The 26,365-nt window shown below is 42.4% G+C and overlaps 1 protein-coding gene across 2 annotated transcripts in view; it reads left to right on the plus strand.

Annotated features, from left to right (window-relative positions):
- The window catches only part of ADK (adenosine kinase), a 138,635-nt gene that overhangs the window by 51,245 nt on the left and 61,025 nt on the right, over nt 1-26,365 (plus strand). For both annotated transcript variants that reach the window (XM_069980842.1, XM_069980843.1), the window contains exon 4: nt 22,121-22,199. In XM_069980842.1, the coding sequence (XP_069836943.1) occupies nt 22,121-22,199 (79 nt within the window). The remainder of the gene's footprint in view (nt 1-22,120; nt 22,200-26,365) is intronic.

Raw genomic sequence — 26,365 nt, forward strand, 5'->3', positions numbered from 1 at the left:
TAAGATAAATTGGGAGTGATCTAAATGACAGGTCAGGAGTGACTATGACTTGTGATCTGCTGATCACTCGTATAACTAAATTTTCTGTAGCACAGGGTCTTACAAAACACAAGAATCGCTGAGCTCAAGGAGATCAAATTGAGTACTCAGTCAAGAGTCTCAGTTGATATGTTGCCCCCTAAAAAATGTAAATATGCAAAAACAAGGTCCATGGAGCCTCTGTTACAAATCTCAAAACACTGGAATAGCCATAAATCCCTCCTGGAAGGAAACCCAGTAGAGAGATCACCAAACCACTTAGTTGCGAGTATTAGGACACAAATGGAGAAAGCCAGGAATCAATCCACAGACAGCTGTTTTGGGGTAATGCCCCTCATCAGTGTGGAGTAGGATTCTGGTTATCGTGGGCAATGCATGGTAGCCGAGCAAAATAATCACCGTTTTGAGACTCATAACTGAGGCTTCACAGACCCTGTTTTTGCATATTATGCCCATCAGCATTACACTGACAGGCATCCCAAGAGATCTTGCTAGAATGCCAAGGTGACTCACTTCTGATACCCTGCTGCCTTGACAGCCTGTTAATGTCAGTCTGTTCCCTGGAAACTCCCACCCCCACCCCCAATAGGCAGTAGTGTCTTAAAGTGCTTTCATAAAGTCATACCTTCATTAATAAATGGCACAGTTTTAAATCCGCAATAAAAACTGACTGAGTTTATTGTGGCCCTGGAGTGTCAAAGAGGTGTGGCCTAGGGTCCACTGTGCCATTACGCTGCAACATCTCTTGAACGCTCTGAACACACCCGCTAGTGATTTCTTGCGGTACGTATTCGGTAAGTAAGGCCTATGCTGGACCCGGCAGTGCCAGGACACGTGCTATAATCTAGAGGTAGACTTGGAGACTTTTGGGTAACTTTCCATGTGTTGTTTTTTGTGCATTGTATGAGTAATATACAGGACATAGTTGTGTGCAAATAGTTTGGAAATAATGCAGTACAATCCATTCTTAATCTGCTATGAAACTAAAGCTTGGAACAAAAGTTTATCTGATGGCAAGGACAATGATCCCATGTACAAGGCTAAATTAACATTGGAGTGGACAAAGAGCAAGCAGGTGAATGTCCTACAGTGTTCCCCAGTTCAATTTCCGAAATCTCTCTATCTTGTCACACTTTTGAATGTAAAGTTTTGCAATTTTTGTTTGGTATATGGTAAAAGGATGGTAAAAACAGATGTTGTATGCTATACTGCAGAATCCATTTCCCATTGACTTGCATTATTATAAAGGATTTTTTTTTGCTTTTTCTTTATAGTATGTACACAAAAATGTGGTTAACCACGTATTTCTGTGCATTAAAAGTACTGAACGAGAACAGTGAAATGGGCATAAACTGTGTGAACCCAGCCAAAATGTGAATTACTTTATTTACTTAATTTTAACCATGCTCTCACAGTTCTGTGTCATCAAAATTAAACTTTAAAAAAAATATATATATTATATATAGAGGTAGCTGGGTAGTGGCTGCTTCTGGCTTAGCTAATAATTGGCTGAGCGGGGCGTCAGGGAGCTGCAGAAGTAGGCTGGAGTACGGATGGGTATTCACTGGGCCGCGGCAGGTTAAGGGAAATGACACTTTACATACTCACAGTGGAATAAAAATTCAGCTGCGAATATGTAAACCTATTCCAAATGACAGTACCAAATGACTGTGTCAAATTGGAGTGGCCTATCTGTGTCCTAGGCTTGTAACATCCCTCAGTCCCTCTTCACCATTAGGAATGCCCATAGAAAAATTTCTCCTATTCATCACCTCTGTGAACACTGCACACGAGCTGGATCGTTAAGGCATCTGTGCAGTGTTCAGACAGGTAATAAATAGGAAAAATCCTGCCCGATCCTAGTGATGAGAAGGGACGGAGGGGTGTTGCAAGACTAGGACACACACACACACACACACACACAGATCTTAGATTAAAAGCAGCTATCTGAAGGTACAAGTGGTTTGGGGGGGGGGGGGGGTCGGTCAGCTTGTGCGTACAGAGTTGCTTTAATGTTTTTTTTTTTTTTCTCTAACACTTTACGTTGTAGGAAGACTTCAATATTTGACTCCATAATGAGAATCACTCACAGTGAGAAAAACTGTGGAAGGAAAAATCCTGCTTTTAGGATGTGTGTTAGCAGAGGAAATTACAAGGCATTTTGTGGTTTTAGAAGCTAAGTTTGGATCATATGGGGGGAAACTAATACCAGGGTTGCTATGAACCAGTGTTATGGGGGTTTGGGTTTCATAACATTTGCTCAGACAGGCGTTTACCAAACTCTGTTTTTGTTCAGTTGCTATATACTTTATTTTAAAGGGTACTTCTTATTTTACTCCGTTGCTTGAAGGACTGAACATTTGTTGTAGAAGCCTACTATTAAAGTTGACACTCAAAGGGGTAGTGCGGCGCTCAGCAATTATTCACAGAATAACACACATTACAAAGTTATACAACTTTGTAATGTATGTTATGTCTGTGAATCGTCCCCTTCCCGTGTTGAATTTAGAACCTTATAGACTGCCAGGTGAAAAAAAAATATCTGCCTGGTCCATCTGTGAGTTTGCCTGGTCTTTTTACGAACATCCTTACAGAGTCTGGAGCTGTGAGCTCTGTGAAGGCAGAGACTGTTCACATTTGTACAGCTCGGCAAGCTACCATAAGGCCCCGTTCCCACTGAGCAAAGCTAGCGGAATTCCGCGACGGAATTGTCCGCCGCGGAATGCCGTTAGCCTCCCGCTCATAATGGGACTCTATGGGAGGCGCGCGCTCCTGCCCTGTCCGCGCTGAAGAATGAACATGTTCATTCTTCAGCGCGTATAGAGCAGCAGCGCGCGCCTCCCATAGAGTCCCATTATGAGCGGGAGGCTAACGGCATTCCGCGGCGGACAATTCCGTCGCGGAATTCCGCTAGCTTTGCTCAGTGGGAACGGGGCCTAATACTTGTCTCCTCAGGTGTCAGGGTGCTTCTGGACCTTAGCTCCAGTTACATGGGAAATACAGCCTCTTACCTTCCTGCAGGCCTAATCTGAATCTGCTAACAGTTCAACCCCAGTTACAGGGGGAAAAATACATAAACACTTATTTATTTATTTATTTATTTACAAATACATAAATTTAGCAAACTTACCTTCCTACTAAATGTCTTTCCCTCCCATTGATGACAGCTTGTTGTCTAGGTTATCAATCAGTGCTCTGCTCTAAAAGCACTGGTCTGGCTGTGGTTATATAGTTCTATTATTTGAGATGGGAATACCCCCCCCCCCCCAAGAAGCTTAAGATCTTTCCAGTGACTAAACAAAATTTTAAAGTAAAAAAAAATGAATTACTTGAAACATTCCCTTTTAGCCCCTTTTATCTATATGCCTTCCCTGTATAAAGCTATATTACAATGGCACACAAGCCCCCCCAAAAAATAAAAAAAATATGAAAACCAGAAAGGCAGACTTGAAATGCACAGAACTGACTATTTGCTATTCATTCCTCTTGCAAATTGTGCTCCTTCATACTACAACACTGTTCATTTAGACGCTGTCTGAATGTGTAGAGACAAACCTCATTGACAAGGTAAATGGTAACACCCTATTGTCAACTTATGTATGTATTTTCTTGGAGAATAACAAAAATATTACAGCAAAACATACCCTAGCATTGTATCTAATACAGAGATGCCTGGAGAGCACACCGTGTCTCGCTCATTTTGCTTCTGACAGTGGGCCATTCATATTGGGACAGCCTGGCTCCAGGTTCCTCATTTGGCAGCTAAGGTCTCGGGTTAAGGCCAATATCTGACGCATTAAAAAGAACCGCACAGCCCAACCCCATCATGTTGTGTCATATAAAATAACAGTGAATGTGACTGGCCAGTGTATCCGTATCACCAACCTTTAGGCTAGGCTCCCATTTCTGCCAGTGCATGGTGTGGTAGGGATTATAATACATTGGAGTTTCTTTATCCACTGTATTAAATGTGAAGTCCAGTGGATTATAAAATCTGGCAGCTGGCAGGAGGGAAATCACAAGTACTAACTTACCTTTCCCCATGCCCACGGTGAGCAGCGGGATGCCGCTCCAGTCACTGATTGGCTGGGCGGCCAGTCCATTGGCCGGGACAGGCCTGATGACATTACAACTTGGGGGAAAATGCCTTCTGGCAGGGGTCCCGAGGCAGCTCCCTACAGGGAGAGATACCGTATTTTCTGGCATATAAGGCGACCCCAGACTTTTAAGCAGATTGTCAGGGGTTTGCCTTATAGGCCAGAAAATTTTAACCCCTGCCTGACTGCAGCAGGGTTTACTACCTGGATCCCTGCTGCGCTCAGGCAGGGGTTAACTGCAGCTAAAGGGGAAAAAACAACAATTAACTCACCTGTGACCCATTCCTGGCAGCCACATGTCTCTTGTCCCGTTCCCGGGGCAGGCAGTGTGATGTACACTGCCTGCGCTGGAGGTCCCCGAAGCTCTCTTGGGCAGCCGAGCGTCTGATTGGAGAAGCTCTGAGATGCTCAGCTGCCTGGAGAGCTTTTGGAGAATGACAGAAGCTTTTGGGACTTCTGAAGCCTCTTATCATTCTCCTGAAGCTCTCCCGGCAGCCGAGTGTCTCGGAGTTTCTCCTATGAGATGCTCGCCTGCGTCGGGAACGGGTCACTGGTAAGTAGAAGTTTTTTTTTTTTATATATATAGTGATTGCCCCATATGGTGGGGATTCACCCATTTTTTTTTTTTTTTTTTTTTTTTTTTTTTTAGCTCCCCCACCGTAAGGGGGGGACCATACCCGGCGTATAAGATGACCCCCTACCTCTTAAGATGATTTCTTGGGAACAAAAAGTCGTTTTATAAGTCGTAAAATACAGTAAGTTAGTACTTGTAATCAGTTTCTCCCCTGCTGGCTGCCGGATGTTATAATCTGCCAGACTTCTCCTTTAAAGATATGAAAGCTTTCGCCCATTATATTCTTTTTGATCATATCCCATATTGTAATCAAAACTTAGAAGAAATAAATGCTGTATACACCAGTAGGATTGAAGCCACATGGCTAATATTGTGAAGATTTCCCTCATAGCCGCAAAATTGCTCTGGAAATTTAGTTGCAATGTCAACCTCTTGAGCGCCTTATCACGCTCTTCAAACCTTTTCTGAATTGGTTTTGTTGTGTGGCTTGCTGTTTTCTCCATAATGCATCCCGGTGCCACCTTCCCCAGGTAATCGATGAACACACACTTGTCTGTCCCCGATAATTCATCAGGCCAGGCCATCCTCTATTGTCTGGTCCTGAAAAGTCTGTGGCTTTGCAGAAAGCCTGCGCTGTTATTACTGTTTTCAGCAATTTATGCAACGGTACATTTGCACGAAGTTAAACCTGTAGGTTTCCCTTTAACCGCCCTCACCAAATGTTTCCTGTAGCTGCAAATAAAGTTTGCGCAATGTCTGGTAGAAATGTTAGACTATTTCTCCCTGCAGATGTTTAGTTAATCAGTATTTCTAGAATTCTTGTGTACACAGCCCTGTTCAGGCCATGCCGCAGCATCTCATAGGGTTAAGGTCAGCAGTTGTTGTGGAATGGCCAAGTCAGCCATTCTTTAGTTAATTGTGTGCTTCAGGTCAAGGTCTCGTTGTGTCACCCATCATCTCTTTAGCTTGAGGTTATGGACTGCTGCCTCTATATTCCCCTGTAAAATATATGTTTTAAATTCATTTAAATGTTCCCTAAATAGTAAGGAAATGAAGAAACTGCACTAACCGGCACGGGTGAAGACTTCTTTTTTATTTCTTAAGTGCGGACATCATGGAGCAGACGCCAGCTGGGTGCGGGTAACAGGGTTGTTTCGCGCGTAGCGCTTCAACGGACCCTCCCCCTTTGCTACGTGGCCCCGTCTAAATATGCTAAACAAGGTGACGTATGTGAACATGTGATAACATATAAACAACATATAAAAAGGAGAAAGCAACCAATTTAAAAACAATCGGACACACATTTCATATCAAGAAACTACGGTCTATTCTATCATTTAAGCCGCCCGGACCCTCGGCTTCGGTATACAGGATCCACTTTGTCTCGGCTTTCATTAGGAGGCGATGGCCATCTTCCCCTATTCGGGGCTTAACTCTTTCTATTCCTGCAAATTTTATATCTGTCAAATTGCTACTATGTGCCTCCTTCATATGATTAATGAATCTAGGGGCACCAGAACCAGTTCTCAGGGAGTAGAAGTGTTCCCTAATGCGGGTATGCAATGGCCTCTTAGTCTTGCCTATGTAAAACCTTCCGCAATCGCAGAAGATTACATAGACCACAGACTTGGTTTTACAACAAATAAAGTCATTAATATGTATCTGCCGACCATTAATGTTAAGACTTGTGCTTTTGTGCATATGAGTGCACCATTTACAAGAACCACATTTATGATTACCTTTTAGATCATGTTGTAACCATGCTGTGCTGTTTTCTTTAGTTGTCTTCATTTTACTATGTACTAATATATCTTTTATACTTTTGCTCCGTCTGAAGGTAACAAAGGGTTTTTTTATTGCTTGTTCTTTGAGTACTGTATCGTTCTCTATCAGGTACCAATATTTATTGATGGCTCTACGGATCTGTGGGGCCATTGGTGACAGTTTAAAGGAGAACGCTAGCCGGTCATCGGTATTATTGTTTTTATATCTTTTAGGTTTGGTGGCATTGTGGAGTAACACATGGCGATTTTTTTGTGTTGCCTTATGCAGCGATTCATTAATTAATTTTTCGGGATAGCCCCTGTCAATGAATCGTTGCTTAAGCGCTGCTGCCTGTGTTTTGAATGATTCCTCTGTACTATTGATGCGGCGCAACCGGAGAAATTGCCCATAGGGCACTGCTTTCTTCGTTGCGTCCGTATGGTAGCTATTAAAATGGAGTAGAGCATTAGATGCTGTAGGTTTCCTGTATCCTTTTGTTTCTACTTTACCATTTTTCACAGACACCATCACATCCAAGAACTCCATCTCATGAGAACTAATTTTGCTAGTGAACAACATGTTCATAGTATTCTCTTGATTGAGATAGCTCACAAACTCCTCAAAGTCCACTTCTGATCCTGTCCAAATTATAAAGATATCATCCACAAAACGTGAATATCTGTGGATGTATCTTGAATAAGGATTTTTTGTGCTGAAAATAAAATGCATTTCAAAAACTGCCAAAAATAAATTGGCCACAATGCATGCCACTGGAGTGCCCATGGCGACTCCAGATGTTTGGAGATACCATCTGTTTTCAAACATAAAAGTGTTGTTGGACAAAATTAAATCTAGTGCCTCACAAACAAAATTAATGTATTCCCCACTTCTATCTGTTTTTTCCAGAAGTTCACGAATGCTGTCAATCCCTAAGCGATGCGGGATACGTGTGTAGAGCGACTCCACGTCGATTGTGGCCAAAAGCACATGTTCCTCGCATGCACAATCCTCCAGGCCGGTTAAAAATTCATTAGTATCCCTAACCAGAGAGGGGACCCTCTCAAGCAGGGGGCTTAAAAGCCAATCCACATACTGAGATAAGGGTTCCAAAATCGATCCTACTCCGGCAACAATAGGACGGCCTGGAGGATTGTGCAGCGTCTTGTGTATCTTAGGGAGGAAATACCAGTGAGGAGTACTATAGGATAGAGGCAAAATTTTACGTGCAGTATTCTCAGAAATAACACCCCTTTCAACATGCCTTCTCAGAAAGGACTGTAGTTTAGAGGAGATTTTTCTCATGGGATTTTCTTGGAGTTCTTGGTAGTTCATGGCGTCTGAAAGTTGGCGGAGGGCCTCTGTACGGTAATAGTCTATTGACATAACAACTACTCCTCCCCCCTTGTCCGCCCCTTTTATTATGAGATCATCCCTTTTCCTTAATTTTTGTAGGGCATGCCATTCGGCACTAGTGAGATTATTTTTATCTGTAGGGTAGATTAGTGCACGGACATCGTCCATAACCTTTTTATAAAAAAGATCTAGGCTACTACCAGGGGCAATGGGGGGTGAGAATGTGGATTTTACACCCTTAGTAAAATTAGTATCTTCTATCTCTACGTCAGTAGATGTAGGGTTAACGTCACCTGCTAACTCCATCAACATAGCCACACATTTTAATTCATCAGTAGTTTCTAATCCTGGGGCAATGAAACCTAACGGACCTATCCTGGGACATGTTTCACCTTCACGTTTTTCACATGCTGAAACTTTATTAGAAAAAAACTTCTTTAAATTTAATTTACGGACACCTTTAAATAAATCAGTCTCAAATTCTACGATATCAAAGTGCCCTGGTAGGCAGAAGTTCAATCCTTTGGATAGAAGGGATGTTGTCGCTGCGTCCAAAGGACTGTCCGTCAGGTTAATTACTTTCATAGCGTTATTTTCTAAGTCCAGATCTACATTTAATGTCTCCACGATACTGTCTTTCTTTTGACCGATGCTCCTTTCTCTGGTTCTTTTCTTTCTGCCACGTCTAACCTTCCGTCTAAAGGGATATTTGAGGCTCCTGGTTCCTTGTTTTCAGTTGGTTTAGGTTTAGGTTTAGATCTTGCTGTGGGAGTAGAATCTGACAGACTCGAATCAGAGTCTGTTGTCCAAAAATCGCTCCTCACGCGAGCTTTGGATCTGTTTTTCCTTTGTTTCTTATTAATGTTTTTATTTTTCTTCAGAAACACCTTATCGGTCTCGTAATCAGATTTGTCCCTCAAAAATTTATCTCTTTTTTGTCCCTTAATTACATCCTGTAGAGATGCTAATTTCTTCTCCAACTTTATAATGAAAGCATGATATTGATCTTCTGGTAGTCTAGTTTTTAGTTCCATTTTTGCGCGACACAGGTCATTAGTGACTGTTGTATATTCTTGTTCATTGCGTGTGGTGACAACCTCCAAGATTCGCATAGAGTGTTCCTGGTGGATCTGTGTCCATATAGCCATAAATTCTGGGTCATCAGTAAATTGGGATGCTTCCTTATAGCACCGTAGCCCTCTGGGTACACGTTTGCATTCCCAGTAAGATTTTAATGAGTGTGTAGTCCAGAATAACCGCATCTCCTTCTCGGCTAAATTCTGGATTTTAAATTCCAGATTTTTATTGGTCATCAGCTGTAATGGATCGCTGAGATCACATGATCTGAAGAACAAACTGACGTCTGCTCGTCCGGCACTAATAGGAGTGTTCATATCCCCTCTGGGTGCATTTGTGTTCGCATCACTGTTATCTATTTCCATTGTCAAGTGATGCACAAACGTAGCGGTATATGCTCCGTATATATAGCTGTGTGCTCAGACCAAAGCGCAAGAGTTCATATAAAACACAGTAAGAAGTGGTCGGCACTACAGCCTGGAGCTAGACCTTGAACAGCAACCAGATCGTATTTGGGAAAATGTGCGGTGGTGCTAGTTATGAATACAGTCTCTGTGGCATGCAAGAAATAACGAGGAAATGAAGAAACTGCACTCACCGGCACGGGTGAAGACTTCTTTTTTATTTCTTTAGTGCGGACATCATGGAGCAGACGCCAGCTGGGTGCGGGTAACAGGCTTGTTTCGCGCGTAGCGCTTCAACGGACCCTCCCCCTTTGCTACGTGGCCCCGTCTAAATATGCTAAACAAGGTGACGTATGTGAACATGTGATAACATATAAACAACATATAAAAAGGAGAAAGCAACCAATTTAAAAACAATCGGACACACATTTCATATCAAGAAACTACGGTCTATTCTATCATTTAAGCCGCCCGGACCCTCGGCTTCGGTATACAGGATCCACTTTGTCTCGGCTTTCATTAAAAAACCCTTTGTTACCTTCAGACGGAGCAAAAGTATAAAAGATATATTAGTACATAGTAAAATGAAGACAACTAAAGAAAACAGCACAGCATGGTTACAACATGATCTAAAAGGTAATCATAAATGTGGTTCTTGTAAATGGTGCACTCATATGCACAAAAGCACAAGTCTTAACATTAATGGTCGGCAGATACATATTAATGACTTTATTTGTTGTAAAACCAAGTCTGTGGTCTATGTAGGCATAGGTTTTACATAGGCAAGACTAAGAGGCCATTGCATACCCGCATTAGGGAACACTTCTACTCCCTGAGAACTGGTTCTGGTGCCCCTAGATTCATTAATCATATGAAGGAGGCACATAGTAGCAATTTGACAGATATAAAATTTGCAGGAATAGAAAGAGTTAAGCCCCGAATAGGGGAAGATGGCCATCGCCTCCTAATGAAAGCCGAGACAAAGTGGATCCTGTATACCGAAGCCGAGGGTCCGGGCGGCTTAAATGATAGAATAGACCGTAGTTTCTTGATATGAAATGTGTGTCCGATTGTTTTTAAATTGGTTGCTTTCTCCTTTTTATATGTTGTTTATATGTTATCACATGTTCACATACGTCACCTTGTTTAGCATATTTAGACGGGGCCACGTAGCAAAGGGGGAGGGTCCGTTGAAGCGCTACGCGCGAAACAAGCCTGTTACCCGCACCCAGCTGGCGTCTGCTCCATGATGTCCGCACTTAAGAAATAAAAAAGAAGTCTTCACCCGTGCCGGTGAGTGCAGTTTCTTCATTTCCTCGTTATTTCTTGCATGCCACAGAGACTGTATTCATAACTAGCACCACCGCACATTTTCCCAAATACGATCTGGTTGCTGTTCAAGGTCTAGCTCCAGGCTGTAGTGCCGACCACTTCTTACTGTGTTCCCTAAATAGTATCTTTGCCTCTGAGGAAGCAAAGTAACCCCAAAAAATCATGCTGTCTCCACCATGGTTCACAGTTGGGGTGAGGCTTTGGTGTTGGCATGCAGTGTTTTTTTTCCTCAGAACATGGCATTGTGTATTTGTACTGTAATACCCACATTTGGCTTATAGAACAGTTTCCCAGTAGTATTGTGGAACATCCAGGTGGTCTTAGATGGGCTGCAATGTTATGGACAGCAGTAGCTTCCTTTGTAGGACATTCATTATATGGAATTAGCATAAGCTATATTCTGTGTGAATACATATGTAACCCACCAGGTGGTGCCATTGCTCCAGGAGTCTGTATCTTTCTCGATTTCTCGCTTGGAGATCTTGTGTGATATATGTATTTAGTGATATTTATGTAATGCTTACCTGCAGTATAGCTATATGCACAAATAGCTTCATACATTTTTTTTTTCCCTAGTTCCTAAATGAATAAGCTTTTTATATACGTTCATCCAGAACACTTATCTAAAAGTGAATCTGCGCCCCCCCCCCCCTTTTTGAATAAACAATCGCATAGTAACCAATCACAGCTCGGGTTTCATTTCTATATGAGCGCTGTTAAAATAAAACCTGAGCTTTGATTAGTGGCTATGGGCAGCAGCAGATGGATTTTCTTTTTAATTTCTTGCCCTATTTGTGTGTTAGTGTTCTCTAATCTAAAATGGTTAGCCTGTGAGTCAGAATATAAAGTGGCATAGTTCTAGAGATGTAAATGAGTTTGGGGAGCCAGAACATTTTCCCTAAATTGACTAAATCCTTAGATTTCTTAACTAAATGACTTAAAGGAACTTGACATACTGAAAATGCAGCTTAAAGGGGTTATCCAGCGCTACTAAACATGGCCACTTTCTTCCAGAGACAGCACCGCTCTTGTCTCCAGGTCAGGTGTGGTTTGCCATGTTTTTGTAGCGCTGGAAACCTCTTTAGGGGTACGTTCACACGTACCTACTTGCAGTGGAAATCTCGCTGGGACTACATACTTGCAGCGATCTGAAAGACTGCTGTGAGTATGTAATTCACCTGCCCCCTTAACCCCTTCGGCTCCGCGCTGTCTTTACCTATATACATTACCTCTCTCCTTGCTGCACGGGGTCACGGCGTCCGGCTCTCCCACCCTTCCAATCAATGGCTGCGGCTGGGCAACACACTGACTGGCTGGAAGGGGGGGGGGGGCAGGACGCTGGGACCCCGTGCAGCGAGGAGAGAGGTAATGTCTATACAGACAGCGGAGTGGGAGCCGAAGGGGTTAAGGGGGCGGCTGCAAAGAAAAGTATGTAGTCCCAGGGGTCTGCCAGGACCTTAACTCGTAGCGGATCTCGCTGCAAAACTCGCAGAGTTGGTTCATGTGAACGTACCCTTAACCCCTAGATGACCATGGGCGTACAGGTACGTCCTGAGCCGCCTAGGGGAGTCCAGAGCGGGGCCACGTGGCGGCTGCACCCCGAACCACCGCGGTCCCGGTTGCTTTATGTAGCTCGAGACCGCGGCAATTAGCGGGCATGGTCCGATCGCCGTGCCCGGTAATTAAGTTTTTATTGCAGCCCATCCCTGGTGTCTAGTGGGAGGGGTCGCGGAGGAGCGATCCCCGCGTCCTGAGACGCCCCCGGGTCAGCGCCGTAATGACACTGATTCCGGCTTTGCACCCGATTGCTTTCGGCTGCAGCAGGTATTGTCTAATTAAAGGGGTTGTCCGGGATTTTTCAATAAATTAGCCTTGCACTGACCCCTGTGGGTATTGTATATTCTACATAGACTGTTTTCTATACTTCCTGTGATGTCACAGTCCCTGTCTGTTTCCTGCTCCTGCCAGTGAGGAAACAGTGAGTGATCAGGTGGCTGGGGCATGAATCCACTCTAATTTAATTTAGCCCCACTCCTGTAGGAGGAGCGAACATCTGATCCCAGTAGAAACTGCAGCAGCAGGACATGGAGGAGACCAGGAGCTGATAGCTATGTTGTGGGTGGCACAGAGGTTAGCCATGTTGCCTTGTAGCGTTGAAGTCCGGGGATCAAATGCCACCGAGGATAATACAGTGCTCCAATGTCTGCATGCATTTTATTACACACTCCAAAGCATTGTGAGTCCCACTGGGGACAGGGACCAAGATGAGTGACTACAATCTCTGTACAGCACTGCAGAATAGGTTGGAGCTATATAAATAAAGGAACAACATTGTTATTATTGTACTATAAAGATGTACAATGTTAGGGCGGTGTCATATGGAGAGGAGACATGCCACTTCACCTCATGTCAGTCAGACTAGGTTCACACTGCGTTTTTGCTATCCGTTTTTTTTTCATCCGTTTTTTGCAAAAAACGGATGCATTTGTGTGCATCCGTTTTTCCATTGACTTCCATTGTAAAAAAAAACTGATTCATTTTTTTAACGGACACAAAAGTAGTGTCAGCTATGTTTTTGTGTCTGTCAAAAAAAAATGGATCCCCTTTTTTTTTTTACAATGGAAGTCAATGGAAAAATGGATCAAAACGCCTCACTATTTTTCAGTATTTCGTGCTGAGGTAAACCTGCAACAGAATCCTGGCTCATTGAAACCCTACACACCTGTACAATGGCTACTGTGGTGTATATGTAATCCAGGACTACAATTCCTAACATGTACATGTGGGCTGAGGTGTGTAGTCCTACAACAGATAAAGGAGTCAGAAAACTAGTTTATTTGATAATATAAGTAATTGGCAGACACTGAGCCACCATGCTGCTCAAAAGACTCTTGTAGGAAGGCTGACATTTCCTCCCTGTGGGTGGAGCTAGATTCAGAGAGGAGGGGGTGGAGCTACAGGCTTGCAGAGCTGTGATGTCACTGTTAACCCCTGTAACCTGGAAGTTCTTAATGTAAACAACCCAAAAAGCAGAAACAGAGGATAGATGTCCGGGAAACCAGAGGAGAAAAAAATTGTTGGGCAACTGCTTCAATCCCCCCTATATTGTCAATTAATTTACCAATAGACCCATAGAATAAAGACACATACATTGTGTAATCTGACCACTTGGTGGCACAGTTGTCTTGAAGAATTTCCCAAACATTGAAAGCAGTGATAGATTTACCAGCATCAAATAAAATGGAACAGATTAAATGCTTTTCCAGCCGTGTAGTCTGACTGCCGATGGTAATCTAGAGTGCTTACGCTACTTAACCTCTCACATTGATTAAATGCTCTGATCAGATATTGGCGGGAAAGGCATTTCTGTTAGTCAGACACACTTAATCTACTTATTTTGGTCAATGAAATATGTTTGACCACTAAAGGCCATGCATGATTGATATCAGTCAGAATTTTTTGTATGGTAAGAATCCAAGAGACCACCTCTTTGAGAAGACCACCCTATATCCAGACAAGAGTCCATGTGATGAATTTCTGTCTTCTGTATGCCTAGCAGCCGTTATCTTAGAGAAGACAACCCCCAAAAATAGAAAAAGCAACCCCTTTTCAATGCAATCCTGAGCACTTTTCTCTTTTTGTTTCTGTGTTCAGTATATATGCTTTGATGAATCCACTCTTGATATTTGAGTTTTGCACATGTTGAGGGCATTACTTTTGATGCCAATAAGATTGAGATCAGCTCTGAAACAGTGTAAGCACGTTTGGCGCGTGTGTGTGTATGGACAATGCTCTTAAAATATTGTGGGATACACGATTGCCACAACGGAGTGTGAATACAGCCCAAGTGAAAGTAAATGTGTCCTGGAAAATCTAAAATGTTACTTTGACTTTGTAAGTTTGGTTGATCCATTAAAGCTGCCACACTCTGGCATCTGTGACTTTTCCTCTGAGAGCTGCTGTTCTTTATTAGCCTTATTAGTCAGGGATCATCTTGACTTTCACAGAGCATATCCCTTTGACGTCCTTTGTGTACTTTGATCTCTTGGTGCCCCCCTATTCCTGCCTAGCTTAATAAATCAGCTGGCCCGCAGGACAGGATGTGGTTTCATGAGGTAATAAGGGGAGCCTTCCTTTGGGATAGACTTAATAAGTTGGCTCTGTTTTTTATTGTCACACCTATTTATTCATCTTGGGCTAGACCGAAAATCTTGGCATTGTGATGTTTATTGTTTTTTGAACGGTCATAGAATATGAACAGTTTGGAGTGGAGTAAGAACTGAGGAGTCATCAAGTTTAGAAGGAAAAATACAGTGTAGCAATATAATGCATATGTGATACTATGACTGGGATAGCTGTTACTTTCACCACGTCATTGTAATACTTTTCCTACTGTACTTGGTGAGACTCGTATACTGATTATGGTGAGATAGTCCTGGTGAAATCAGGTGTGTATAGTTACACAGGTAAAAGGTTAATTTATCCAATCACAAGGACTTATGCAGGTAATTGTACCTTCTGCTAAAAACATCCATGTCCTCCAGAATTTGGGTGTCCATGCCATGATGACAAGACCCGGTGACAACTAAACCGTGACAATGCTGCGTGAAAGGCCTAGAAGGGCTCTAGTATAGCTTTTTTTTTTTTGTTTTTTTTTTGGGGGGGGGGGTAGCATCATTTAGATGCACTTTAACTTAAAGGGGAACTAACAGCAAGTTAAAAGACTCTATTCTGCTGTTCTATTCCCAAAGGGCACATTATGCTGGGAATATAGATAATCTTATTACCTTCACCCTCTGCAATGGTTTTGGTAAATATTCACTTTATTCAGTATGCAAATTAGGTGGTTTGGTGCACTGGGGTGGGACTACCACCCTTGGTGCACCCGTCTGCCCCGCCCCTCAAAAATATAATGTCATTCAGTGCTCATGACTGCAGAGCATTGGATAAATATTCGATAGGAGGGCTTAAAACAACGCTGAGAATGAAGATCAGAAAATTAACCTCCATACTCAGCGTTCCCAGTCATACGGAAACATGACAGCAGGTTTTAAGTCTTCTAACCTGCTGTTAGTTTCCTTTTTTTTTTTTTTTTCTACAGCTACATTATTTGCAGTGAATATTAAAAAAAGTTATTTATTATTATTATTTATATATTTTTTGAATATTCACTTCAAATAAAGTAGCTGTAATGTAATGCAGGGGCATTTAGCAGTGAATTGCCCACCACCTAGTGTATATCATGCTTAAATGATAAGTGCATCATTCTAGAAAACTGCATTTCCCTGACAGCTGCTCTTAGGTATCATTTGTTGGCATGGCAGCAGTATACCAGCTGAAGAATATGTTAAGCTTCCGAATCTCCATAGTGTCACATTGTACATACGGTGTAAGCATAGCACAGGATGATATCCCGCTGAGCTGCTCTGTAAAACACTGGGAGCTTGAACTGCCATATTTCTTCTCCTCAGATTTCTCATTGCTCAGTTTAATAGCTTCCACTGTTCATTTCATATTCAGGGTTTCTTTTTCTTTCTATGAAAGGTGACCCTGTTGTATTTCACCTATGAAATCTTGGAGACAGGACGAGCAGAGATGAAGGGGGGTGGGTGGGCACGAGTGGTGGCGGCTGTAGTGTGTTATTTTTAGTGCTTGGTATTTAAAGCTGGAACACTTCATTCTGCTGGTAATGAGTCATCTAGAGAAAATGGGCCTCTTGCTTTCAGAGTGGGTACGCGGCAGCTAATCATCCCTTGAACTCCGCATGAGATGCTCTGTCAGGCGAATAAAGCTTTGTGAATTAGAAGTAAGAGGGTAAGGCTGTGCCACAGAGGTGATTACTGTGGCGCTGCCAACCTCTGTATACAGATGATGCTTATAACCCACAATTCTTGTAATGATTATGTGATTTGTGCGGCTGTATATGATGATTATTTGTACAGCCAGAGAAGACTTTATATACATGAGCGTATCAATCATTGTTGAACTATAGCTCTCTTGTATGACATAAAGCAATTATCTTTGTCTTGGAAAGCTAACAAGTTGGCATATGGTTAACTGTGAGCTAGAGAGTATACTTAGCATAGTGTCTACTTGTGCAGATTTCATATGAGTTGACAGACAGTGTTTCTTTATGTAAAGACTATAGGCATAGGTCTGACCTCCTATTGGCCAAAATGGGTCTCCCCAAAAATATTGTCATTTGATAATTAGGATTGATACTTTGAGTCCAGTGTGTCTGACTAAATCGGGGCTAGGCCCTTCAATATAGATATTATTCAAAGTACAAGACAAATGTTACCAGTTTTTAGAGCAACCTTAGTATTTATTGTGCATACAGTAGACCTTTAAAGAGCAAAAAGTACAAAGGTACAGTATTGTTATATTGTACAATACTGTGTATAGGCAATCAGCAGCTTCTCTCTCCTCCATACTCCTCCTATTATTGGTCTATTTACGTTTTATCCACTAATCTCTAGTCTACGCTGTTTGGTTTTCTCCCAACTATTGGATTGGTCTTTGATGTCAGGCCATCATGCAAATCTGTATAAATCATCTTTATTTTAATAGTTAATGTTAGCTGTATTGGCGCAGCAAAGCTTCTCCCCGTGACTTGATTAGAGCAGGATCAGCCATGGTTGTCATCTGCCCCCAACCTTGATTCATAAAAAAAAAAAATTACAAGAAAAGGGTATCTTTGCTTAAAGCAGAAGTCCGTTGAAAATTTTTATTAAAGTAATGTATTGCCAATCGCCAATATACACTTATTACGGGAAATGCTTATAAAGTGCTTCTTTCCCTGCACTTCTGCATCAAGGCTTCATTTCCTAGATAACATGGTGATGTCACTTCCTGGATAAAAGGATGATGTCACGACCCGACTCCCAGAGCTGTGTGGGCTGTGGCTGCTGTAGAGGATGATGACAGGGGGGCACTGGAGGGACACTGAGCATCCCTCTGCCATCATCCTCTCTAGCAGCCACAGCCCGCACAGCTCTGGGAGTCGGGTCGTGACATCACCATTTTATCCAGGAAGTGAAGCCTTGATGCAGTAGTAAGTGCAGGGGAAAAAAGTACTTTATAAGCATTTCCCATAATAAGTGTATATTGGTGGGATGCTGAGAGCGGGGGAACTGTACACATATGCGTGGATATCTGTACAGTTCCCTTGCTCTCAGCATCTTATTACAGATGCTGCCCAGGCGGGGGAGAGTCCCTTCAGGCATTCCACGTCCGTGTTCGGTGAGAAACGCGGAACGTGGGAATACAGCCTCAGTCTAGGCAACTTTCCTGTGGGTGGTATAAATGTGAGCTTGGTGTAACTTTCATACACTTAGACCAGGGCCTCTGGCCAGCTGACAGGCAGGTCATATTGAAAACATCCTTTGGTCTGTTAGCTGGGTATTTAGATGAAATGTTTTCAGGTTTCCATTGAGGGGGACTGGTAAATTTTTGATATGTAGGCTGGATTGTGGCACCATATGAAATGTTTTGGCCCTCTTCCAGGCTCACAGTAGTAACACTTCTCCTGTGAGTTTCTGAAGGCAAGGGCATGTCAGAAATCTGAATAATTGTTACAAATAGCAGTGTGTGTCTCAGCGGTTTAGTAACTAGTTAGTATAATGATGGCAGTGTGCGGAACATGTTATTTTCAGGAAGTCTTATGTGTAAAGACCATCTGATCAGAAAAAAAATTAAATCAACAACATAAAATGCATTTCTAACGAAGTTTATTGATGTATCTCTGTGGACCTCTGTAACATGGTGCGCTGTTATCCAGACAGTTCCAGATGTAAGATAGAGGCAAAGAATAATTTTTTTCTATATATTACTGTGGAATTGACTGTTCCATTTCCCTGTCTCGGTACACATTGTTCCAATATCTTTAAATACAAACACATGTTTTTTTTCTTCTTTTTTTTTTTTTTTTTTGGTTGGGGGTAGGTTCTTTTGAGTAAACTGACATTTATTTATTTTTTTTCTTGTACTGTAAATGTGGAAATGCCCTTTGGAAAATATACATAGAAATTTAACCACCTAATAAATAAAGACATTTTTATACACACGCACGCACACACACACTTTTTTTCTTTTGATTCCTAGTATTCTGGTGCATCACATAGCATTTTAGATATGGTATACTGTAGTATTTGGCTTAGTAGGGCTGGGTTCATATAGTGTTATCCACAGCAAAAGGATGCCAGTGCTGCTGAGCATACCAGCAGGTCAATTAGGTTTAATGACTTCAATGCAGTCAACTGGTTAACTAAAATCGGGTGAACTTTCCACCCCAACATGACTATTTAGCAGTGCTCCTTAAAGGGGTTATCCAGCACTACAAAAACATGGCCACTTTTCCCCCTCTCTTGTCTCCAGTTCAGGTGTGGTTTGCAATTAAGCTCCATTAAATTCAATGTAACTGAGTCCCAAACCCCACCCAATCTGGAGACAAGAGAGGGGAAAAAGTGGCCATGCCATGGTTTTGTTGTGCTGGATAACCTCTTTAATGCGGCACACCACAATAGTGAGCCCAGCAACACAACATGTGTATAGCCCATTCATGTTATATCAATCAGCTTTTCTATCCTTTACATTAGAAGGAGGTCAGGGAAGTAGCCCTGCTGACATGGCCCTATTGCAGTAGCTTCTTTACATAATATCTCTATGGTTATATTTGAGAGGAGATCTTTGTTTATCTTCAAATAAGGCACCACAAATTTCTCTGAAAAAAAAAATAATAATAATAATTTGACACAAAATATACATATTTCTCAAAAAAGCAGTGTTGCAGTGTGAATAGAGCCTAACAATACTGGAGTAACATAAAGCTTTAGTATGATCTCTTAATGTTTGGGTGTGCCTTTTATTGTATTTTGTGTTTGTGCATATATAGATTAAAAAAACGTGTTTTAGTACAAATGGTAAAACCAAGTCTTCACGTTATTGTCTGAAGTCCCTCACTATCATACTAAACAAGTCATGCACTAAACCCCATTCTCTATTACCAGATGCCAGAGGCAGGGTTGTCATGGAAATACCAGCATGTTTTCTATACATCAAATAATAACACTTTTCATATGGCGTCTTCGTCTCATCTGCATCGCCTGCTGATTTGTCATATGTTAGACTCCTTCCATATGTACATTCCAGAATTTGCATTTGAGAAGTTTCACCATACGACACCTACTACTTGTTTATGTTATGGCCACACATGACGGAAGGGTTGCAGATTATCTGCTGTGGAAAATTCACAGCTTTTCTGCACCAAATTCCACAGAGGTAAATCCACCCCATGTTGTGAACAATAGGCTTTCCATAGGACTGCAGTTTGCAATTTTGACTTTCCCCACTGGGATCTAAAGTTAATTTCTAGCATGTTCACAACATTCTGCAGATTTCAGATCTGCACTACAGGTAAATTGTGATGCAAAAACTGCTTTGGTTTCCAACCACCTCTGTAGTGTTTTGATGACATGGCCCCTGTAACTTGCGCTCATCTGTGCTGTCATCTCTGAGGGATTGCTGCTTCATGGACCTGGCCTTCATGGGCTCACTGCTTTCAATGGGTGTGAACCTGAGGCCTTTCCTGTTGAAAGGTGTGTGTTGGTGACTGTCTAGGTGAAGGTCATAAGAGAAATTGATCGCTGATCTCAGGGAGACCAGCCAAACGATAAACAACCAGCCGGCTGCTAGTGAAAGCGTTTAATGCAGTGAAATCCTAGGTGGATTGCCCCCTGGGAAACATGAATATGCAAAAGAAGATCCCATGGAGCCTCATCGAAAAGTCTCGAAACACAGGACTAGCTTTGGCTGGGTCCTTCCCGGAGGAATATCGGGCTAGTCCTGTGTTTCGAGACTCTTTGACGAGGCTATTTGGACTCTTCTTTTGCATATTCATGTTTCCCAGGGGGTAATGCACCTAGGATTTCACTGCATTGAGCACTTTCACTAGCAGCCGGCAGTGTTATCGTTTGGCTGGTCTCAGCCAATGATCAGCGATATGTTTCTCCTATGGCTCTACTAGGCATTGTTCCCACCTAGCCAGAATCCTGCTCCACACTGAGGAGGGGAAACATCCCGAAACAGCTGTATGTGGATGGTTACCTGGCCTTGGTTTTTTCCTTGTCATTACATTGACTTATAGGGCCACTTAATACGATGGTTTTGGTGTTTTCCTAACAGGAGCCATCCCCTGCCTGGGACCTTCACTGAGGGATATCTGGCTAGTCCTGTGTTTCGAGACTATTCGATGAGACTTAACGGGCTCTTCTTTTGCATACAGGTGAAGGTCATAAGCGTACCGGGCAATAAAACAAAAAGCAGTTGCTCAACATAGTTGATAATGTTCCCTTTAAATCCCATCCCAATTACGGCTTTTCTGCTGCTATAGTGCTGCTGAGTTCCAAAACTGAATTTCTGTGTGGAAACACATATTTGGACAAAGCACAATGGAGAATGGGACAGTGTCAACAACTCACGGTCACCCTCCAGTCTCCTGTATCTCTTGGGTTCCTGTTTTGCTACGACCCAGCAGGGACTACACGCTCAGCCAATCAGTGACTGCGTAATCACATACTCCAGTCACTGATTGGGATAGGTGGACATCTCTGCGCTGAGTGATGATGTCACAGGATCTGGAAATAGAGATTGGCGGGTGACCAGGAGTGCTGCAGGGGCGCTAAATATACCTTTACCTTATGGTTCCGTACCCACCTGTCCTCCCTGGTTTATGTGTGCCTAGATTTCTCCTTTTAAGACCATGCCATAGCATGGGTGCTATAGTCTGATATAGCCTAGCGGTCTGAGGTCCCAGTGTTGCAGCAATAATGTGTGTATACGTTGAAGTGTGTGTGTGTGTGTGTGTATATGTATCAGGCCCTCTGAAAGTGGAGGTGTGAAGATTTAAAGGCAGTTACCTGATTTCATGGTTAATTCCCACCTTTTGTTTTATTGCAGTTAGGTGACAGATCTGGCTCTGTACATGTCATGTACGTGATTCAATATGCTCTGCCTTGTTATGATCCCACTTGGACACAGCAGTCACAGGAGAGTCCAAACTGGAACCCAGCAACGCTCCATAGTGTTAACTAAATATGGCTTTCTCATAAAGCAGAATATGTACATAAATGAGAGAGTGCTTCAGGTTTGAAGGTCCCTCAGGAACGCAATATATTATTGTTACTGCTCAGTTATAGTCTAGTTTCATGTGTAATAAGCGTTTTGCGGGCAAGGAATCTCATCCTCCTTTTCTTGGAGACCTTTGTCTCTGTGCCAGCGCGGTTTATGTGCAGGTCGTGCTTTTCTAGTCTCTTAATGTTCTCCTGCCCTTGGTTTTCTCAGCTCACACCTTGTAAAGAAACTAATGAGCGCAGTGTATCCTGCTGACCCACATCCCAACTCCACAGTTTTACATTTTGGCTCCTAAACTCCTCCCGCAGGAACTGCCTTCTGACTGACCTATCTCTTCTGCTGTCTTACAGGTTTGAAGAACTGGTGAAAAGGTTCAAGGTTGATTATCATGCCGGTGGCTCCACTCAGAATTCTGTTAAGGTGGCACAGGTTAGTTCTAGGGTTATCTGCCTCATAGTTATATATCTCTATATTCTTCTACCATTTAAATAAAGATGAACAAATCTTACAATCTCAAAAGACGATGTTACGTTATAACTTGCCATCGGTTGAAGAAGTGCCCTAGACATATAAATTCTTACATCTGTGTAATATGAATGAATGAATTTTTTTAAATAAAATATATACTGACATCTGTTTTTAAAGTTGTCTTCACCCCCCCCCCCCCCCCCCCCCCCCCCAACAAGCCGGAACAATAGTCAGTTTACCCTTTTTGTTTGACCTTTTTCTAGTGCCCCCCACCACCGTATCATTGCCATATGTATCCCTAGGGAGGACCTTACATCCCATCATTAAGCGTCATATAATGTCTGAGAGCCTATAACTCCTGGAAGAAGTGTAAAACCCATTACTCAGCTCTCTACGCTGGCAGCTTCTCTAGTATGTAACTGCAGTTTGTAGCAGAAGCTTGCCCAGGAGAGAGGAGAGTGCCAGGGAGAGATTGCTGTTTCACAATGCCTTGTGTATTAAAGCAATAAAAATATTATTATGGCTGTGGTAACTGATTCTATGTAGTGAACCAGTCAGCCAAAATACTTCCTGATTTATCAGACCGCTAGACCACTACATATGTTAGAGTTTTAAAGCTAAAGAGATGGAATAACAAGGCTATGACTAATGAAGCAGGTGTTGTCTCCTATAGAAACGCCTTATTAAATGAATGCCAGACCCTCAGCAAAAGTGGGAAATATAGTAATATATGTGACCTGACGCTAGTTTTTTGCTACAGTCGTAACAATCTGCGGGGGGCCCACTCCCCCTGTGACCTACATATAATCCCATAAAGCATATAGACTGTTGATTTCTTTGTCATACTGCCCTTTTAGGTCTTCTCTGCAGTCTTATTCTTGATGGTACTTGTGCTTTGTTTCTTTTGTGTGCTTTTATTATGACTACATTTTGAATATCCCCTTTTCCTGTCTGTTTTCGTGTCCTGTAGAGCCAATGGTAGAATATGCTGCATTTGGGGCAAAAACACCTATGTTCCCACACAGTATTTTTGCTCAGTATTTTGCACCCAAACCAGGAGTGGATTGAAAACACAGAAAGGCTATGTTCAATGGAATGGCAAATAATGGACATTGCCAAATAATTGCCATTATTTTAAAACATCAATTGGCGGCAATCCACTCAATTTCAACAGTGTGTGAACATAGCCTTTCTGTGTTTTCAATCCACTCCTGGTTTTGGTTGCAAAATACTGAGCAAAAATACATTTGTTAACATAGCCCAAAGCTTGTAGAAAGAATCATTTTTGTGCGTTTAAAACCACCCTGAGGGTATGTTCACATTGTGTATATTTCATGAGAATTCTGTGCTATAGCTGATGCCTACAATTATTTTTATGAATATGTCTGTACCATAACTCATTTAGCACAGATTTTTTTTTCCCTATTGCAGCTTTAAAACCCACTTTGCAGAATAATAAGCTACAGATCACATCTTTGTGCAGAATGGGGCCAAGCTGTGTCTGTGGCATATGAAACCACAAATTTGCAGTAACAATTCTAGGGTCTACGGATGGTTTTCTAAATGAACACTTTTTAATTTAATGAAAACTTTTTTTTTTTTTTTTTTAAATATATAGTTTTTTAATGATTGTATTTTCACAAATGTCTTATGGATAAGCCTATGGTATCACATCAGAAGAAAATATTTGGCGTGTGTATTGCAGTTTCGTATAGATCTTGTCACTAAGGGCACCATTCCACAGTAACGATAATCGGCCGGATCGGCCCGATTCGGCCGATTATCGTTCGGTTAAATAGAGGGCCAGACCTAAAATCATTGTTCGCCCACCGCGCATCGCTACGGTTGAATAGTGGTGCACGGCGGGCGACCGACGATTTGACAAGCAGCATCAGCATCATACATTACCTGTCCAGGCTTCTTCTCCGCGCTGTCTTCATCCCCGGGTCCCGCGCGCTCTATCTTCAGAATGGCCGGTCAGCTGACGGAGCGCTCAGCCAATCACAGGCTGGGACCGCCACTGTCCTTGCAGCCCTCGCTCAACGATCATCGGGCCGTGGAATAAACCAGTAAACGAGTGGCGATCTAGCAGATCGACGCTTGTTTACATCATTGATCGAGTCCTCCTCGGCCCGTGGAATAGGACCCTAAGACTAGCCGTACCTACATACGGCTTCTCGGTGGCCTTAATAAGTGAAAAGATGCTTGAAATTCTCCATGTAAAGAAATTGTATATTGGTGGCCATATACCTTCAACAACTGTTGGACGTACATACACATTAGGCACTGCTGTAGGGGTGGCTTATCTTTCCAAGAAGAAAGTGATTGGGCAGGGATTTGCCATTATGTCCCATTTCTACCAACGTCCTCTCCACATTTAATACTGATGGCCGACAGATGTATTAAAGGAGAAGTCTGGTGAAATTTTTTATTAAAGTATTGTATTGCCCCCCAAAGTTATACAAATCACCAATATACACTTATTATGGGAAAAGCTTATAAAGTGCTTTTTTTTTTTCCCCCTGTACTTACTACTGCATCAAGGCTTCATTTTTTGGATAAAATGGTGATGTCACGACCCGACTCCCAGAGCTGTGCGGCTGTGGCTGCTGGAGAGGATGATGGCAGGGGGATGCTCAGTGCCGTGTGTCTCTCACTGTCCCTTACTGTCCATCTGCAATCATCCTCTCCAGCAGCCACAGCCCGCACAGCTCTGGGAGTCGGGTCGTGACATCACCATTTTATCCAGGAAGTGAAGCCTTGATGCAGTAGTAAGTGCAGGGGAAAAAAAGCACTTTATAAGCATTTTCCTGTAAGTGAATATTGGTTATTTGTATATTTTTGGGGGGGCAATGCAATACTTTAATAAAACTTTTCTCCTTTAAGTGTATAGGAGCCTTAATTCCTCAGTGGCGTACACACAGTAAGCATGCCACCATCACTGTCTGCTTCGCTGTTCTATTGTATGCCCTGCCTGTTGGTCATAGCTGGAGGGACAGGGAGGCTGGTGATTCCAGTGGCTATAGATTTTGCAGCCAGTGGCACTATATTTCTTTAGAATGTCTCTTGAATCTTTAAATGGTAGTATTAATAACCTCTTATTGAAGCCACAGAGGAATGATTTTCTAGGTGACAGATTCCCTTTAATGTGGGCATTTTCCAACAGTCTCTTAAGGTTCTATGAGAAGCCGCTGCATGCATGGGCAGCTTTCCAACTAGGACTTGAGGCTCTGTGTTAGTAACTAGGGAGGGAGAGGTGCATGGACGTTTGACCACCATCCAAAGGACACTTTATAAAGAAAAGAGTTGTTGGGGGACATCCCAATTAAATGGTGGAGTTCAGAATGATTTAAACACCTGTTTTTGTTGTTAGCTGCTGTTTCCAGGGTGCTGCATTTTTGGATTGTAGAAGGTATAAGACCCTCAGATGTCTTTAATAAATGCATTAATACCATAAAATGTTTTTTGTGTAGTTTGTTTAGTGCCAGTATCTATGTAACTCGATCACTGTTCATAAATCAGCGCAGTCACAGCTCCACCGTGTCTGGGAGCGCTGACAGTACGGTTTTTAAAGTCTGGAATTCCGATCCATTTATTTCATGTCTATCTTGTTACATTCCTGCTGGAATTTCAGTTCTCCTTCTCTAGTTTTGTCTATCCCACCCCCTCTTATTCCCCACAACCCACTTCATCACTCACACATCGGTTCTCCTAGAAAGCATTTGTACCTGGGAACCTTGCCATTCTGGATACACTGAGCCAGGGCTGGGGCTGTCTGCAGTCATGGGAAAAAGCAGTATAAAGTTATACGGATTTCCTCTCTATACGCTTACGTGAGGGACTTGTGCCAACTCTACTTATACCATGATAGAGTTGCTATTTATTGTATAAATCAATTATATGAAATGAGCTGCTGAATGTCTTTTTTTCCATGAAAGCTGTGCAATTTAGTTTGAGTGGAGATTATCCGGTAGTATGTTTCCCAGAGTTTTTATCCTCACATAGTGAGTGGAATTCAAGATCATGATCAATAGAATTGATTTGCCATCCTCAAGTCTGCTAGATCGTCGCTCGTTTACTGGGCCTATTACACGGCCCGATGATCATTTAACAAGGGCTGCAAGGTC

Source organism: Dendropsophus ebraccatus, chromosome 8 (assembly GCF_027789765.1).
Source record: "Dendropsophus ebraccatus isolate aDenEbr1 chromosome 8, aDenEbr1.pat, whole genome shotgun sequence".
Taxonomy (NCBI): domain Eukaryota; kingdom Metazoa; phylum Chordata; class Amphibia; order Anura; family Hylidae; genus Dendropsophus; species Dendropsophus ebraccatus.